The sequence below is a fragment of the Haplochromis burtoni genome, unplaced genomic scaffold, assembly GCF_018398535.1.
Source record: "Haplochromis burtoni strain Fernald_Lab_line unplaced genomic scaffold, NCSU_Asbu1 Contig_201, whole genome shotgun sequence".
Lineage (NCBI taxonomy): Eukaryota > Metazoa > Chordata > Actinopteri > Cichliformes > Cichlidae > Haplochromis > Haplochromis burtoni.
The window spans coordinates 834,578-851,556 of NW_024582562.1; the positions used below are offsets into that span (position 1 = coordinate 834,578).

Consider the following 16,979-nt stretch of genomic DNA (forward strand, 5'->3'; position numbering starts at 1 on the left):
CTCAAACAGAAACTCTGACCATCCTTTGCCTTGGATAATATCCTTAGTGCAATCCAGGGCCGTGCAGAGATGTTTGAAGGGGCAGGTGCTCAAAGTTAAAAAGAGGCACCTAGAACCAGGCTGAAGAGCAACAACACGTTCATGAAGAATCTAATATGGAAACGCATCAAACGATATCACTGTCATCAGGTGGGGTCAATGCAAAGCAAATGTATGTTTTTGTCATGGTCCCCGTGTCTGCCCGGCTGACCCAGGTTGGCTATGTTTCTTGTTTTCCTTTCCCTCTCGCTGTGTGTCGCCTGGGCGGAGCTCATTGCGGGCTCCCGCCCCTGGCCCTCGCACCCGTGGCTCATCACTTCACCAGCGTCCACTACTTAAGGCAGTAGCTGGAAACATTTCATTGCTGGACTACTGAGTAACCTTGGATTCTCTTTCCCTTGGAGGCCTGGGCGAGCTGAGTTGCTGGTGTGTTGTGTTTTTGGAACTGTGTGAAGAGCCCCTGTTTCCGGACCTCCCCTGTGCCCCTCTGGATTCCCCCTCGCTCTCACCTGTATATAGTTGCACCTGGTGTTGTGTGTTAAAAGGAACTGCATTTAGCTTCCCTTGTCTGCGCATGAGTCCATCCCGCCTTGTGACAGTTTTACTGATGGATACAATGTTGCTGTTGAGGAGTTGCTGCTGCTGCTGGAGGGCAGGGCTGTGTTGATCTGAGAAGGTAGACATTAAAGAGTCCACAGGAGAGATGGTAGCCGATTAAACAAGTTATGAGATAATAATAAAATGTAAAGAATGGTGACAGCACTTGGAACCATAAGACAACAAAACTGTGAGACGTAAACTCGCTCTGCCTGCGACTCACTCTTTGCCTCTCTTCCATCTCCTCGTCTCATCTGTCACTCTCCACTTCCTGTCCATCTGAGAACGAGGCACAAACTGCTACTGAATTAATCTATTATTGAGTTATCCACACTTAAAAACTCCTCCACCTCATCCATAATAAAGTAATGATAGAAAAATGTTAGAGAACGAAAACATTGTGTTTATTATTGTTTTTATACTTGAATGCAGTGCAACGACTGGTGCAGGTGTCATTGTGACCTGTGCTCTTTGTAATCCAGCTGCTCACGGATCCGCTGCCTCACACGGCGCCTTCTGTCACTGTTTCCTCCTCGTGTCCTTACAGAGCCTGTCTGGACAATATTATATCATGAGTAATAATTCAAAGAAATCTATACACATAAAACACGCACATACAGAGACATTTTATACCTTCTCAATGATTCTGTACATACTATGGCCACAAGTTTGAATCATAGTGCTGATCCAGAATCCTTCCCTTATTGTTTATTCCTAGTGCTACAATAATAAAGTAACGAGTATAAAACAATTAAGTAATAAATATAAAATAATGTATTTATGGCGATTCAGTTTGTTTGACTATCTGTGCAGGCAGAAAGTTTATTAAATGAGATACAATGTTGCTGCTGTAAAATCAGCATTTTATCATATTTGAAATATAAATGTAATATAATCTGTTTCTTAATGCATTTTCTTTAAAAACACGTGTGTGTGTGTGTGTGTGTGTGTGTGTGTGTGTGTGTGTGTGTGTGTGTGTGTGTGTGTGTGTTTTAATTGAATTAAATAATTCCATATTTATGTGGATATGCATATTAGATTATTCACAATCTAATAATTTATCATTTATATTATTTATATTTAGTGAATATAAGCCCTCCTGAAAGGTTTGAGGTCGCTCAAACGGCAAAAAATGCGCGTGCTCTTTCGAGCTCATTCCGGCTCGTAACCAGCGCGCTCTGCCGTCAAGTGCGAGGATTGGTTAATGATAGTCATGTGACTGATGCAAGCTAGACCCTTTTATTTAGCAAAACTGTGATTAATTGTTAAATATTATTGTTGAGGGGCACAGGCAGGAAAAAGGGCACCTGGGGCACCCATCAGGAAAGGGGCACGTGCTCAAGCCCCTTCCGCCCCCCACCCTCTGCACGTGCCTGGTCCGGTCCATGATGCTTTTTTGCAAATGTACCGCTCCTCCTGTCACTGACAGTTGCATTAGGCGCTTTTACACTAATATGCGATCTTCCTTACTGATGATGTTACGCATTAAAGATTTACAGCTCCTACTCCGACTGTTTGAAGTCAGCACATTTTGAGTTAAACAAGTTTGCAGCTTTTCAGAAGCTTGAGGCTTTGACACAAACTCAAAGTCACCAATTTGTTTACAATTCAGCCTTTTTTTTCTGTTGACACAGAAAAGTGCAGAATCTGGCAACTTCCACATGTACATGAAAATATGACCGATTTGCATGTGGCCCCAGAAATAACTGATATCCTACAAACAGATAAACATGTTTGTTTGTTTCTTATTATTTACTATTATGTAATTTTAGCTTTACTTTAGGTACTTGAAATATATTTCGATTATACAACTTTTGTACTATAAGCTACCTGTGTAGTAGTATAATGCAAGTATAATGCATCATATGTGCACGTCTAAATTTTTTGTAACCTGGACTCTCTTTAAGAAAAACTCCCAATCTCAGTAGCTGCTCAAATAATCTCCCCTGGATGTCGTAGTCAGTGACTGATCACAGGTGTGTCGACACCTTTCCAGAGTTCATCTTCATAATAAGATCTGTACCCTACAAGCGTGCAGTGGATGGTGTCGGGCTAAATATATCTGTGGGGGTGATGCGCTTCTGTGGGCAGCTGTAATTTCCCCCTGACGCCATAAACCAGTGTTCCTGTGTTCCGTCACCGTGAGACTCGTGCCGGTCTCTGCCTTCCGCAGCATGAAAACGCTAACATTTGGGCTGACCCTTGTTCGACAGTAAGTTCATCCGACGATAATATATGAAGTTCAGCACCACAGGGTTCCGAGGAGCGCGACTTGTACTTTGACAGACTTCAGTCTGTCGTGTTTGGAGGGGTTTTAAAACGTGTAGCAGTGACGGATATGTGTTTATTTCTATCGTGGTCTTAACCGGAGTTCAAGGAGAGCGGCTGCTAAGCTGAAACGAGGAATATATGCTAAGAATATACGTATGATAAGAATATACGTATGATAAGAATATACGTATGATAAGAATATATGATAAGACTGTGACTCTCCCAGCGGGTTTGTACCGTTTGTTTAGTCTGTGCGACGTTTCACGATGGCCACCAGGGGGCAGAATAAACGCAATAAAGGTTCATTCATTTACAAAAACAAAAAACGGATTTTTGTGGGTCAAAGGTAAAACCACTTACACACACCACATATTGTCCGAAGATACCATGAAAATAAAATCAAAATTAGCAGTGCAGACTCCAAATGTTTGTTGTCTTTGTCATTTATTTGCAGTTTGCGTGTCACTGGGGTTCAATCTGTAACTGAGAACTTCTGAATTTCTTTTTATCCTGACATTTGTTGATTTATGCATTTATTTTGGCCATTTTGATTAAGTGATTCAAAATAACTGAATCATCAAAAAGACGTGTTAGTAGCCAGTCGTCATTAAAAGTATAAGTACAGGTTTGGGCATACAGAAAGTCATGGCTGTGAGCAACACGTTCATGCTGGGTGTAATAAAAGCTTTGCATTCATGTGGTAACAGATGTGAAATCAAACGAGTGCCTGTTGAGCACCAAACTCTGTCAGTGTTATCTCCTGTCATTTATTTCCTACAGTGGGGAAACTCAGTACAACAAAGATGGTCTGCTGCAAGGTAAAGAATGATTCTAAATATTTGTTTCGTTACAATAAAATTGCTTGTTTTGGGTAAAAAAAAAAATAGAATAATGGAGCTGCTTTATTCTAATTTCCCCTTTTCCTTCCACCCAGGCCAGGCTATAGACGCACCTTTGTCTGAGGCTGGGCTGCAGCAGGCAGAAGCTGCAGGGCGATACCTCGCCCATGTCAAGTTCACCAACGTGTTTGTTAGCAACATGCTGCGGGCAAAACAGGTAAACTATGAACCTTATACAACAGCAGTGTAAAAAAAGCGTCTGGCCTTTCAAAAGATCCAGTTTGATTGATTGATTTTATCTTGTGAGTCTGTGGATTTCTTTCTGTGTGTCATAAAAGTTCACAGGTGTGGAGATGAGATCTAAATGAAGGCTCAGTTAGAAGATAAATGCAGTCGGACCTTTGAACACTGAGCACTTATGTAATTCTGACTGAGTACTCGTGGCAGACTTATAAAAGCCACCCTCCTCCTCTCTGTAATCAGATTACATTTTGTTTTTGTTTTTCCATCCAGACCACCGAAACAATAATGAAGCACAACAGCAGCTGTTCCGCTCTAGAAATGGTGTGTGACCCTCTGCTTATAGAAAAGGCGAGTGACCTCAAAACTTACGAGAAAACTTATTGATCAGATGTTTACGTGCCAATGAATAAGTTGATCTTTCAGAGCTTTGGGATAGCTGAAGGGAGGCGGTTACAGGACGTCAAAGACATGGCCGAGGCGGCTGGTCAGACGTTTCCAGGCTTCACACCTCCGGGAGGAGAGACGCAGGAGCAGGTGAGGCTGAGGTTGTCTTATTGTAAAAGGAGAGAGTCTTGGTGAAATTCTGGATCACTGATAATGAAAAATAATAAATAATATTCAGGCCTATTGCCAAGACTGAATTATTTACTTTCTTTTTATTCTTGGGAAACAACAAAATAGTAAAAACAAAAAGATGACAAACACTCACAGTTCTATTGTTTTTCCACTCTTCATCTCAAAAACAGATGTGGCACTGGTGATAAACACGGGCCATAAAAGTCACCCTATTGATGTCAGGTCCTTGCATCCCTGCTGATTATCTGCTTTTCTGTTATTTATGTGGACATTAATAGCATCTGTAATCTTTTGAACCCGACCCCTGAACCATAGAGCGGCTCAACATACCCAGGGTATCTTTCTTTTATCTGGATACACGCTATCATCGGCAGTAAGGATAAGCGATCACATAAACCTGGCTGTCAACTCGTTTAGTTACCGAGGGTTTCCCACCCGCATTCACATGAGAGATGTGGTGTTGGCAGCATCTGACCAATCACAGCTATGCATAAGAATACCAGCAGTTGATCAGCTGATTTTACAAAGAGAATTATATAATAGCAAAAACATGAAGAAGTTAAACACAGCACAGCAGCGTGAGTGGAAGAGCACTTTAGTATTAATAGTGCTGAGTTAGTCATCAAAACATGGGAAAATCTGATGGATTATAATCAACTGTTTGATTAAACGAATGTTTCATCCTTTCAGCTGCAGCCTTGGTTTGAAATGCACATTTGATATAAGGACAGCAAGTGGGATACAAATAGATGGGATCATGTGTTCATGCTTTAGTTGTAAAACTGTTTGCAGCCAACAGGAAAAAATAAGCTCTATCTAAGAATGTATATTTCGTACTGATCAACAGGGAAATGCAAAGATATTAGATGCTGCTGAAAAACTTTAGACCCTCACAGTGATGCAAATAGAGAATCGATTGGTCAGCTGGTCAACCGGACCTGCTTTGGAGCAGGTTAGCATAGGTTACCGTGGACATACAGAAAACCCAGGGTTAGCCCTGACGTTACCCATACAATATGAAATCTTGCTTCTTAGCACAGGCCTCTGGTTTTATTTATTTATTTACTTCATGTTTGTGTGTTAATGTGGTTCCTGGTAACACATCGTGTATAAAGATCAGTCACAAAGGTGCATTTGAGTGCTTGGTTCCAGCACGATATAGCCATAAAGTTTTACAGTTGTTTAGTTAAGATTAAAATGAAGTCTTGAGTTCGAAGTACTCACAGGTCACCGGTCTGAGCAAAGACAGAGAGAGACACAGAACTGAGGCTGCAGTGCTAACCAGCTCACCGCCGTGCTGCCCAGTTCCTTTATATATTCCTTCAAATATGTTTCTGATGCAAAAGATCCCACTTAGGCTTTTTTTTCTAAAGTGGGATCTTTTGCACATATTACACTAAAATTAAATCTTTCTGCACACTCTGGATTGACACGAGGTATCTTGGTGTAATGTACACATACTTCCACTAGGTGGCAGGAAGCATTCACCTCCTAGCTCTATAAAGTTATGATTAGCATATCATTGTCTTCTTTGCATCAGCATGACTGAGTTTCTTGTGAATCTGTGAAAGAACGTTGGGCTGATCAAAGTACATGCCTGTGTGTGTGTGTGTGTGTGTGTGTGTGTGTGTGTGTGTGTGTGTGTGTGTGTGTGTGTGTGCGTGCGTGCGTGCGTGGCGCGCGCGTGTGTGTCTGTGTGCGTGCGTGTGTGAGAGAGGACAGGATGTGAGGAGGAGGAGGGGTTGTTGGAGGGAAGGATGTTCTATTTCCAAGATACCTCGTCAGACTTCGTCCATTATGTTCTAGCTTGGACATGAACTCTGGTCAAATCCAGGACGTGACCAGCACATCGTGATGGTGACGCTGATCTTCAAATATAGATTTGACACAAGCACAGAGCACTCAAATCCTCTGCAAAAGGCCTGCTCCCTCCCTTTTTTAAACAAGTTGCAGGTTGTTGCATCAGAAAGATGTGCAGTTTTTATACCAAAGGACGTGACTATGAATAAAACGACCTTTAACCTTCATCCCTCAGCGCCGTAGGAAGCCTGGGTCTCATTCTACAGTATGTACAACAATAGAAGCAGGAGAACTTTTCATAACAGATTTTTGCTCTGCTCAGGTGAAGATGCGGTTCAAAGAGTTTCTGGAGAAAATGCTTCAGCAAATTGGGGCCGAACACTTCAGCGAGAGAGGGCAGGACGACTCGTCGTTACCTGCTCCGTCACAGGCGACTCCTACTGAGGGGAAGGCCGACGATGGGGTCAAGGATATCCCCGTCCATGCTTTGGTGGTCACCCATGGGGCTTACATGTGCGTGGTGGTGCGCTACTTTGTGGAGGAATTGCACTGCCGCTTACCTCTGGGTTCTGATCAAGCACACGTGTTCTCTCTCAGTCCGAACACGGGCCTTTGTCGGTTTATAATAACCGTGAGGAAACAAGACGACGAGTTCATATTATCAGGGATCCGCTGTGTTTTCATCCACAGAGGGGACCACGTGAAACGCAGATCGTGACCTTTTACGTCCTTTTCTTAGGGTTCGTCTAAACAGTAATTAAAGCACCTTCGCTCAGCCTCGGATCGTTTGTGTTGCAGGAAATTTCATCATCGCGTTGTTATTGTCTGGCTGTTCATTACTACATACGTGGGCGACTCTGTGGTTTAGCGAGGCCTCGTTTCTGAATTTATCCTGTAGGGGTCCAGAAATCTGCACAAGAACTCGGAGTAGTGTTTACTTTTTGGAAATCAGTTACTTTTCCATTGTTGTGAATTAACACTTGAGTCAACAAGGACAGACGAATGTTACGAGCCCATTAAACTGTGGAACGTGTGAACGGACTCTGTGTGGCTGTTTTTCAGTCCACACATTTATTTAGAGTAAAAGCTGCTGTTTCTTAGCTAAAGGAGTCTGTGGCGTGTGCGACGACTGAAATGCTTTACTGATGTAAAAATGTACGTTTGCACCTGTGATGGTTCTTTCCTGATAAAGTCGTTTCGATAAACTCAGCTGGTTCTTATTTATTCATCTTTTCATGTTGCGTACCTTTAATTTTCATTCCTGTAAGTGGGCTTCATTATTTAGGTCATTTTAGTTGTTTTTGTTCTGTTTTACTTCAGTTGGACAATATTTGACCGCGATTACATAACCAACTGGCTGCCTTCATGATAACTGTGTGACACTTGTTGTCAGTAAGATTTTAAAAGAGTGTTTTAATCTTAAATCACTCAAATACTTTCAGCTAACTGGGACTTTTGCGTTTGCAGATCCCGTTTATTTTTGTTTGACAGGCATCTTAGAGGAGGAGGACGTAATCTGACAATAATGCACACGAGAAATGTCTCGGCCGTGCGTTTGAAAATGACTCATCTTCTGCTTAAAACAAGAAACAAAAGATGTTCCAGATACTTACAATTTATTTTATTAACATCAGAAATGATACACCAACCAATATATATAAATAATAAAACAGTAGGCGAGTAAGGACGTCATTAAAACAGCTCAATAAATAAATACGTTTGTATTGCTGTGACTGTTGGTGTCCAGCACCTGATATATTTTTGACATTTTTATGGAAGCTGCATACAGGAGATATTTTTTTCCCAGTCACAACAGCATCATTCGTCTTTTTGTTGTTCTTGTTGCTGTTTTTCAGCAACACTTCAAGAATTGTTGGATGATTTAAACAATTATTTGAACAAATATTGACATATCTGACCCAGGGGTTCAAATTCTCCTCACCAAAGAGGTTAAAGGACAGCAGCAAACTGGACCAAACTTATGTCGAGTGTTCCCAGACCATTATCTTCAAACAGGAGACCTGCACGAGCCCCTGTGATGTAACTTGGTTTATGAGTACATACAAAAGGGTTAGATCCATAAAAACTCAGGGAAGGTCAGTATCTCCCCACCCAGCAAAGCATGACTTTACAAGTGCAAAGACACCGTTTGAGTTCATTAGAAACGTGATCTTCCTTTTTTGGGACGGTGCAAACTCCTCAGACGACCAGCAGATTCAAAGCCACTCACTGTTACTGTCAGGCAGCACTGACATGCTGCCCACCCTGTGAGAAGCTCACACACCATGCATCAGACACCGAGACAAAACCTGCTTACGTGTAGATATATGCATATATAAATAGCATAGATGTGTTTTAATATTTTGAAAAAGACAATCCACTAATTCTAGTTGTGGACCTGAAGCAGACACTGTTTTACTGTCCAACCATTTCACATCCCAACAAACAAAAACAGACACCTGCATGTGCACCACTGAAGCGACGGCTGTTATCTGTGTCCAATAAACTTTTGCTTTTGAACAGACTTCAGCCTCGACGACTGTGCAGAGTTTAGATGTCAGTTCGGCCTCTAATCAACAGGTCTTTTCAGACCTTTTCAACCAGGTCTAGAAATAAGGGACTAAGGTTTCTATGGCTCTTAATGGTCAGCCAGATTTATCCCGGGAAATATCTTCTATGGATGAGTGATGCTGGGCGACTTAGGCTTGGTCTGCCCGGTCTGCAATGTTAGTCTTCACAGGGCTTCCAGGCGCGTTGGGCTGTAAGACGGACAGGGGGTCGTCGCAGGAGGCGATGGTCTCTTTAGACACAGCGCCCGTCTGATCCTGTTCAGGCCGAACGTGATCTGCATCTCTGAGATCTTTTCCAGAACGTGAGGGATTTGCTTCTGTTCGTAAAGGATCAGAGGGGTTCACCTCTTCGCTCCTTCTCTGTCTTTTAACCGAGGGATTCAAGAGCCTCTTCAGCGGGGCTAAGTAGTGTTCAGGCGGCTCGCCATGTGCCACTCGCAGATGACCTCCTTGTAGTCTGAGCAGCCTTCTCCCGCTTGTAGAGTAAAACACATGATGGTGGCTTACTAAATCTAACCAAATGTCCTGGAAGAGACAGTCTTCTCTGTCCCTTTGCCTCTGTTTGGTAGAAAGAAAATGTTTATGGTCTGTTTTTGGCACTTTGTGACTTCATTCAAACTAAGAACATCTAAAACAATACTCACAGATATGTGCAGCTTTCCCTTAAAGTCCATGCAGATGAAATGTTTTCTTCTCAAATCAAATATTGACACAAAGTTGCTGGAAGCTGTTCTCACAGGCAAAGTGACTGAAAAAAAGCACATTTTCTATTAACAAATGTAACAAGAAAAATTATTTGATTAACAATATTCTGCTTTTAAATTTGAAAATATATTTTGAAGTTTATAAATGTACAGAATTAATCTCAAACTTTCTTTTTTGTTTTGTTTGGTTCAGTTTTTCTCTAATTTTCCTGAACTTCCTTTCAGATCCAAAGCTGATATTTACCCTCTTCAAAATCAAGTAAGCAAAGTCGGTCATACTTAACAGTTTCCTTTATTATTGCAGAGGATTGTCTGTATAAGCGGTTCCAGTTGTGTGTTTATACGCAGACTTACCCAGAAAGCCGCTGTAAATGCTGTGTCTCATTGATCCATTCAGCACAGAGTAGAAGCGTCCCATACCGGCAGATGGATCTGCATTTGTTGCCGCGTTCAATCGATCCTGCTGATGTTGAGCTAGTTGTTCTGAATCCTGGAGCCTTGGCCTACAATCCACTGGTACAGACACATGTCCAGCAATCAGGATGACTAAGAAGGAAGCCAGTTGCATGATCGATGGCAATTAAAGGCCTTCTAAAAGCACGAATGTTCAGGATGGTATGTGGTCCGCTACTGGAGGAGGAGAAAGTCCAACGGGTCTATTTAAACAGAGGGTCAATAAACTGGCTAACTCATTTACCAAAATGACTCCAAGCTTGGCTGCAGCAGTTAAGGGTTGCCTAGATGCAATTGAAGTAAGCTGTATGGAAACACGATGCATCACACATGCATAAAAAACAGTTTCTCCCCTACGTGGAAGTAAAATTTCTCATGTGTTCAAGTTTAACTAACAAAATCTAGCACAGAGCTTAAAGTCTAGAGATAAGAAAGTGCAGAAGAAGAAATGACTGATGGTCGTTCTTTGACATTAATGACGGGTTTTCACAATTTTTGCTCATATTTCTTGTTACTTGACCTCACGTGTTGTTAGAAATCTAACATTTATGAAAGCGTTATATAAAGATCAATTAGATTCGTCTAAAATTGGTCGTTTCTTAATGACTGACCCTCTGTTGCGTCACAGTAGGCTGACTGCCATTCAGGCTAAATGATTTATCCTGTGCTTATTATTAAACTGCACACACTTCCGCTGCTCCCGTTATCTTTTACAAGAGTTTCCGCCCTGTAATTAAAGCCTGGCCTCATTCTTATTCATGTCTATTTAAAATGGGAAAAAAACTTTCAAACTCAAACATCAAAGGAAGATTACATTTGAATACTAATGTAATGTTTATTGCAAATTGTGCAGATGATCTGCGATTATATGGCATATATTTATAGCAGAAGCTATATAAACTAGCAGTATGTCACATATTCATGAGGAAAATGAAGATTCATGTTACTGTATGGCCTTTAATGAAATCACACACTATTCAAACTGATGCTAGTGTTTGTTTTTGCTTATATTGTAATTGGAGCAAAATCATATTTTTTCAGATTAAAATTTAAATGAGATCAACATAAAGGGCTGCTGTGTTCTTGACCCAATTTCTTTGCAACTACACCTGCAAAAAAACAAAAACATACATAGTGTGCCTTCCTCTTCACCAGGAGGGGGCGCTACATACTGACTCATGAAAAAGACTTTGGCTGCAGGTACTCGGATTTTCTCTGGTCTTTGCCGTCATTCCTGTCATGCGCGTGTGAAGTAACTTAGACACAATAAAATAAAAGATTCGCGACAGATTTTACAAAAACGTATTTTATTATCGTCTCAGGAATACAGTTGACTGCTGTGCACAGCACATACGTACAAAAATAAAAGGAAAACCATTTGCAATATATTATTTTACTTACTCATCATCATATTTTTCAGAAACAAATGATTGGAGAAGTCTGTTGTTTCAAACTAATTTACAATCATTTCAATAATCGGAACTAAGGCAGAAGGTGAGGTATATGTTAAAAAAGAGGGGGTGGGGTGGACTCGGAGGAAGTACTCTCCTTTCAGTGCAGGAATAGAAAAGTGAGAGAGAAACACAAAGGCTGCCGGTGGCACACCGGGAGTCTGATCCCAGAGCCGCCCGCAGGCCTTCGGTTCCCTACGAACCGACACGTTTTGAAACCAGCTGAACAGATATATAATGAGCGCAATGGCAAAACCCAGACCTGGATCCGGATCCTTAATCAAAGGGGTAAGACAAACCTAGTCCGTTCAGAACACTACATGCATAATGAGGACTTGAGGAAGTAAAGGTTAAGGACCTTTTCTCCGTTACTGCGGTATCATACAACCTTTTATGCCTCTGAACAGCAACATGCAAAAGTCGTACAATTGCGACAGTAAATGTTTCCTTAGTCTTAGAAAGTAAAAACCAAGCTTAGTTGGTGTGTGCACAATATCGATTTCAACAGAAAGCGTCATGTTGGAGGAACTGCTGTGGCGTTCCTGTTCCTGCAGTGCTGACAGTGTCTCTCAGGGCCGTACAGAAACTACTCGTCATCAAAACCACGTGCTTTTATTCTTTCGCGTCAGCTAACTGCTTCTGCACTCCATTAAAAACGCACCTTTTATATATTTTGGATAAATTAGCAAAAATAGCTCTCTGACCTTTTCCTCATGTGGTCAGCCAAGAGAAAAAGCTACATGTGATCATTGCTTCGATGGCTGATCGCTCATAATGACAAATAAGATGCTCAAGGCAAAATCCCCCACAGACACTTATAAGTGGTGTTGATATTCAGATACACACATGACATCCTGGGCATTTCAAGTTGCTCTCTTGGATCACAGTATTCAGAAATAAGCATCCCCTCTCCTGGAAGCGTTTGATTCTTTTTCACGAGGCCTTTTGCTACATAGCTGTTGTACAGTCAGCGCTTTTCTGCTGCACGCATCCCTCAACTCACTGGCTTTGCTTCCAGTCGCTCTCATCTTTGTCCTCTCCGTTACTACCGTGCGTCAGTTTGCACGGCTGGACAATGCCTCGTCATTCCCGACTTAAGGTAAATTGATCATCGCTACAGTCGTTCCGGCTGAAACAGAACAGGACAGGAGTGTGCTCAGTCGGACACATGCATACGTGCTTACGCACACATTCGTCTCTGCTACTAGACAGAAGCTGGAGCTTAAAGGGCGCATAAACCATTGCTCACAGACATTCTGTCAGTGAGTTGCAGTAGTGTTTAAAAGGGCATGAGGTAAAATATGATAACATATCTACAAGTGCCTCGCTACTTCCTTTTAATCATATTTCACCGAGCTGGCCTTATACTCGTAGCATAATGAAGGTCAAAGCCAGCTTGATAGCACCTCCTTCCAGCATTTAAAATACTTGAGAAGTTGCGAAAATCATTAGTACTTTCATTGCACATTACAGGACAACTGTCGTTGTTTTCATCAGGAAAATGGCCTAACAGGTTTTAAACTTTAGAAAGCAAAAATGACGTGGCTGAAACACAGCTACACGAATAACACAGAGGGCAAATCGCCCACGTCTCTGACCTTTGCGCAAAAATGGCTCAGATGCACAGGATTCTCAGGTCCCTGCGATGACCGTCCAGTCTAAGATTAACTAACAGGAGACCCACGAGTCTGCCACGCAGGTATTTCACCCGATATTATCCACATGTTCGTCAACTTAAACACTCAGTGATTCCTCTGTCCATCTTAGCTATCGTTTGCTTTGTTTGCTTCTTGTGCCCTCTCGTTTCTACTATGGAAAATTGCAGTATTAGAAAGAGGAGCATGAGAGGTTGTTAAATTCAAGTATGATATGCTGTATATGCAAAGCCTGAATGAACATCACTAACGTAACCCTTTGGTTCAGCTCATATTCGGCGCTCTCCTGTGAGACTCAGTGACCAATCTGAAGAATGCATAAAAACTCTGTCATAAACGATCCGCTTTATCTAAATATCAAAAACGGAGACACCGTAAGGATCGTTTGCAAATCCCAGGATCTTGAACTGAGAGTAAATGTCGCTTTTCACTCGATTTATTTCGAGTTAAAGCAGCAGACCGTGCCTGCTCTGTAATTTTACTCAGCATGCTGCTTTAACCAACTTCATCGTCACATAAACTTTGCAGTGTAAAGTAAGAGGCCTGATGCAACAGACGGCACCGACTTGAACCGGGGGAAATGTACAGTAGGCAGAGATGGAGGGTATTTTGCGTCATAGTGTTAGGTCTATGATATTCTGTCCCTCCGCCATGTAAAGGAAGAAAACAGGCAAATCCGCATACATGATGAAAGCCAATGCATAAACATTCACATTTTCAGTTTGGACTGATGATCCGGCTACAAAAACTGTTCAAACGAACCCCGGGATTGTCAAAGCTCCCTTGGAGGTGATGGCGACTCCAAATCCAGCTTTCCTTTTTAACAAGAGGCTCCACTGGGTCCTGTGCAGCGTAGAGTCTCGCTTACTAAATTGATCTAATTATGGAAAGAAAATAAAGTGAAAAAACTTCTGGCCCTCTAGGAATTGGGCTAAAGCCCCCCCAGTGGTGTCTGAGGGAGTGATGACTTGCGTATCATTCCTATTTCTGACTTGAGCACCACATTTCTCGCATGCAAGGGTAAGGGGGGGCCGCAAGAAGGAATTCAAGGCACCGCCACCTCATGACAAAGCAAGAAAAAAACAACCGCTATTTTTTCAAGTGCTCTAGTTGCCCTGACCGTGACAGAGACACGCAAATGCAACGGATGGGAAATGTCTATAGTCCTTGATAGATGATGACGACGACAACAACAAAAACAAACAAAAAAACCTTAGAAGTAAACAGGCATTCTTCTGTGTAAAAATTTCATGCACACATTTTTCTACATCCTTGGGACACGGTGCTTTGAGGTAATAACAAATCCATTTGAAAAAGATGAGCTGTCATCCACCGACAGGGCAAAAACTCAACCAATTCCAGCAAGCACCCATAAAACCAGAGGGGACAAACGACGCCTCTCCGTGCCCTTCATATCATAAAAGGATGAAAATCACAAAAGCAGCAAAGAATGGCATTTTTGATCATTTCTAATACAAAGTAAACTACCCAAATATACATATAAAGTTTGAATAAATACTATCAGATATAACTGTGTTTCTTTATTTTATAGTCCATTTTTATCTTTTTTGTGTTTGTATGTAGTATACGGTATTTATGTTACCTGGGAGATAATCCACATGTGCAAATACGTTTGTTATTGCCACTTTTTGCTCGTCATATTCGGGGTAGGAAGTGCGTTACAGTCATGGCAGTTGTGGCCTTGTTGCCCCTCTTCACGCGGCCATGCTTGCTGAGTGCGATGTAGGATCCTCTGTAAACCAGAGACTCGTAGGCGTTGTAATTGTTCGCGAGCAAGCTCTCCTTGAACTTGCATTCGTCGTGGAAGACTGTCTGGAGGCGACAAAGAGACAGGACATGCTTTACAACGAGCTGCTCGACACAAATGCAAACAGAAACACAAGTTTGAAGCTTAAATAAGACTGTGAGCAATGAACAGTAATAAAAACAGTGAAATCTCACTGTTGTGGGTTTTAAAGAATCATTTTTTCAGTTGTTTGTGTTACTTCGCTGCAATGCTGTGCACTCAAAAAATGATTTTTGGATTTACTTTAAAGAGTTATGTCAAATCCAATTCAATTTTATTTATACAGCTCCAAATCACAACAACAGTCGCCTCAAGACGCTTTATATTGTAAGGTAGGCCCTACAACAATGAACAATGACCCCCTATGAGCAGCACTTTGGCGACAGTGGGAAGGAAAAACTCCCTTTTAACAGGAAGAAACCTCCGGCAGAACCAGGCTCAGGGAGGGGTTGCTTCCACCTGACTGTGTTTAGTAACTATAAAGAATTAAACATGTTTTACTCCAAAATGCTGTCCTGACTAAATGAAAAGCCACTGCAGCTCTGTGGAACCACCCAGTGGAGGTTTTTTAATGTCAGCCGGTAACTTGAAAACTCAATAAGTCATTGAAGGTTTCAGGTTTTTATTATTACCCATACTAGGCCTTGCTCCTACTTTCTGCTATCAATCTGATCCAACTCCAAATCTTGCAAGTATTGCTTTCTGAGATGCAATATTTCAGACCTAAAACCTCCAGCAAATATTCTCAAATAAATAAAATAAGAACAATTTTGGAGACAAAACTGCTCGTCTTTGAATATCTGACACTGTGAAAACCCTTCTCTGCTGTGCTGAGCTGGCTATGCATGACTTGCACAGTGTGCAACAGTCACACTCGCCATCAGAGACCATGTGGCCTAATTCAGTCTCTTATCAGATCATCACCATGCTCTCAAGCTAACGCTTCATCACTCATGACCAGATAAGTGATTCACATTCTGTCTGTCAAATATGTTTTCCACAATCACATTCATGTGTCAGCAGGGCTCCACTAAACATAATGTTCCTTCCCGCACCACTCGGAGCTAATAACTGTCATCAATGTGCTTAAAAGCAAACCGATCACGTCAGCTCAAACAAGCACGTGTTTCCTGTCTGATAAGGTCATTAAAAGGATGGCATGTGGGAGAATCTGATAACAGCATCGACCAAGAGTCGTTTCTATGCCCCACTTTTGTTTATAAATAAACACAGAGCAGATGAGGAGTTCAGTGACGAACTAAATAAAAGGAATGTAAACTGTGCTCTAGCTACCATCACATTGGGAATGTGAGGTCATTGGGCAATAATAAGATGCACAAGCTTGAAACTCTGATTAAGACCCAGAGTACTCCAGTTATCCAAGTCAAGCAATGGAGGAGATGATGGAGTTGTAAAACACTAAAAGGAAGAATTATAAAGCATCTGATGAGGTCCTCAGGCAATAAAATGCTCAACCTCAGAGAATCAGAAGATATAAAATATATCAAATACAACACTTGAGCTGACAGCTATCAATAAAAACCCTGATGAAACTCAGAGGTTTCCATGTGTCACCTTGCTTGCCATGTTGAAAGAAAACCTGCTCTACCTCAGGGCATCTTCAGCGCCTTTAAAACACTGAGTCATTTTGTTTTATTGGATCCTGAATCCATATTTTCAAAAGACCACAAAGGCTGTTGAGGAGAACAAGCAAACAAAGTCATGAGTAATAACTGCCAGGAAACTCTTAAGAACAGATTGTCTTTTTTAGAATGAAATGTTTAACAAGAGAAATAAAGTGAACATGTTTGAAGGGCAGGATTATGGAGGCCTGTGGAAGGTGCTGCCCATGTGCCTCTCAATATGTGTGTGCTGCGCCATTTGCCATTAAAATCGATTTTCAACTGTGCTGACAGGTTTCTTGTCACCAGGGGGGTTTCCCTCCTCCTCTTGCTCTCTTTCTCTCTGACCCAC

General features: G+C 41.7%; 3 protein-coding genes across 6 annotated transcripts in view; 1 reads left to right on the top strand and 2 right to left on the bottom strand.

Moving 5' to 3' along the window:
• Positions 1–1,672: 1,672 nt before the first annotated feature.
• tigara (TP53 induced glycolysis regulatory phosphatase a) lies at positions 1,673–7,083 on the top strand. 3 transcript variants are annotated; one of them, XM_005935770.2, is made up of 6 exons: positions 1,673–2,848; positions 3,688–3,725; positions 3,842–3,963; positions 4,260–4,337; positions 4,413–4,523; positions 6,688–7,083. In XM_005935770.2, the coding sequence occupies exons 1-6, from the start codon at positions 2,811–2,813 to the stop codon at positions 7,081–7,083; spliced, it is 783 nt and encodes a 260-aa protein (XP_005935832.1). In that variant the 5' UTR covers positions 1,673–2,810. The 3 variants fall into 3 exon arrangements, with proteins under 3 accessions (XP_005935832.1, XP_042082158.1, XP_014193433.2); XM_042226224.1 differs by lacking the exons at positions 1,673–2,848; positions 3,688–3,725 and having other exon boundaries at positions 3,732–3,963; XM_014337947.2 differs by lacking the exons at positions 1,673–2,848; positions 3,688–3,725 and having other exon boundaries at positions 3,732–3,963; positions 4,260–4,310.
• Positions 7,084–9,064: 1,981 nt separating this feature from the next.
• LOC102300437 (fibroblast growth factor 23) lies at positions 9,065–10,207 on the bottom strand. Its single transcript, XM_005935769.3, has 3 exons — positions 9,994–10,207; positions 9,580–9,683; positions 9,065–9,493 (listed from the first exon to the last, which is right to left on the bottom strand). Exons 1-3 carry the CDS (start codon positions 10,205–10,207, stop codon positions 9,065–9,067), a joined length of 747 nt encoding a protein of 248 aa, XP_005935831.1.
• A 1,173-nt stretch (positions 10,208–11,380) lies between these two features.
• Positions 11,381–16,979, bottom strand: part of LOC102301065 (fibroblast growth factor 6) — a 7,306-nt gene continuing 1,707 nt past the window's right edge. The window contains exons 3-4 of one of the 2 annotated variants that reach the window (XR_001336785.2): positions 14,802–15,031; positions 11,381–14,606 (exon numbers count right to left, since the gene is read on the bottom strand). Coding sequence is in view for 1 of the 2 variants with exons in the window: in XM_014337948.2 (XP_014193434.1) it covers positions 14,855–15,031 (177 nt within the window). In the remaining variant the exon portion in view is untranslated. Of the gene's footprint in view, positions 15,032–16,979 lie in introns of both variants that reach the window. The other variant, XM_014337948.2, reaches the window with a different exon arrangement.

Excerpts from the sequence above, each read along its gene's own strand:
- tigara (XM_042226224.1), top strand. The coding sequence starts at position 3,733 with ATGATTCTAAATATTTGTTTCGTTACAATAAAATTGCTTGTTTTGGGT. Across the intron at positions 4,338-4,412 it reads ACCCTCTGCTTATAGAAAAG|AGCTTTGGGATAGCTGAAGG; the intron begins GCGAGTGACCTC and ends TTGATCTTTCAG. Across the intron at positions 4,524-6,687 it reads GAGGAGAGACGCAGGAGCAG|GTGAAGATGCGGTTCAAAGA; the intron begins GTGAGGCTGAGG and ends TGCTCTGCTCAG.
- LOC102300437 (XM_005935769.3), bottom strand. The coding sequence starts at position 10,207 with ATGCAACTGGCTTCCTTCTTAGTCATCCTGATTGCTGGACATGTGTCT. Across the intron at positions 9,684-9,993 it reads CATTTACAGCGGCTTTCTGG|TCACTTTGCCTGTGAGAACA; the intron begins GTAAGTCTGCGT and ends GCTTTTTTTCAG. Across the intron at positions 9,494-9,579 it reads AGGGAAAGCTGCACATATCT|AGGCAAAGGGACAGAGAAGA; the intron begins GTGAGTATTGTT and ends TCTACCAAACAG.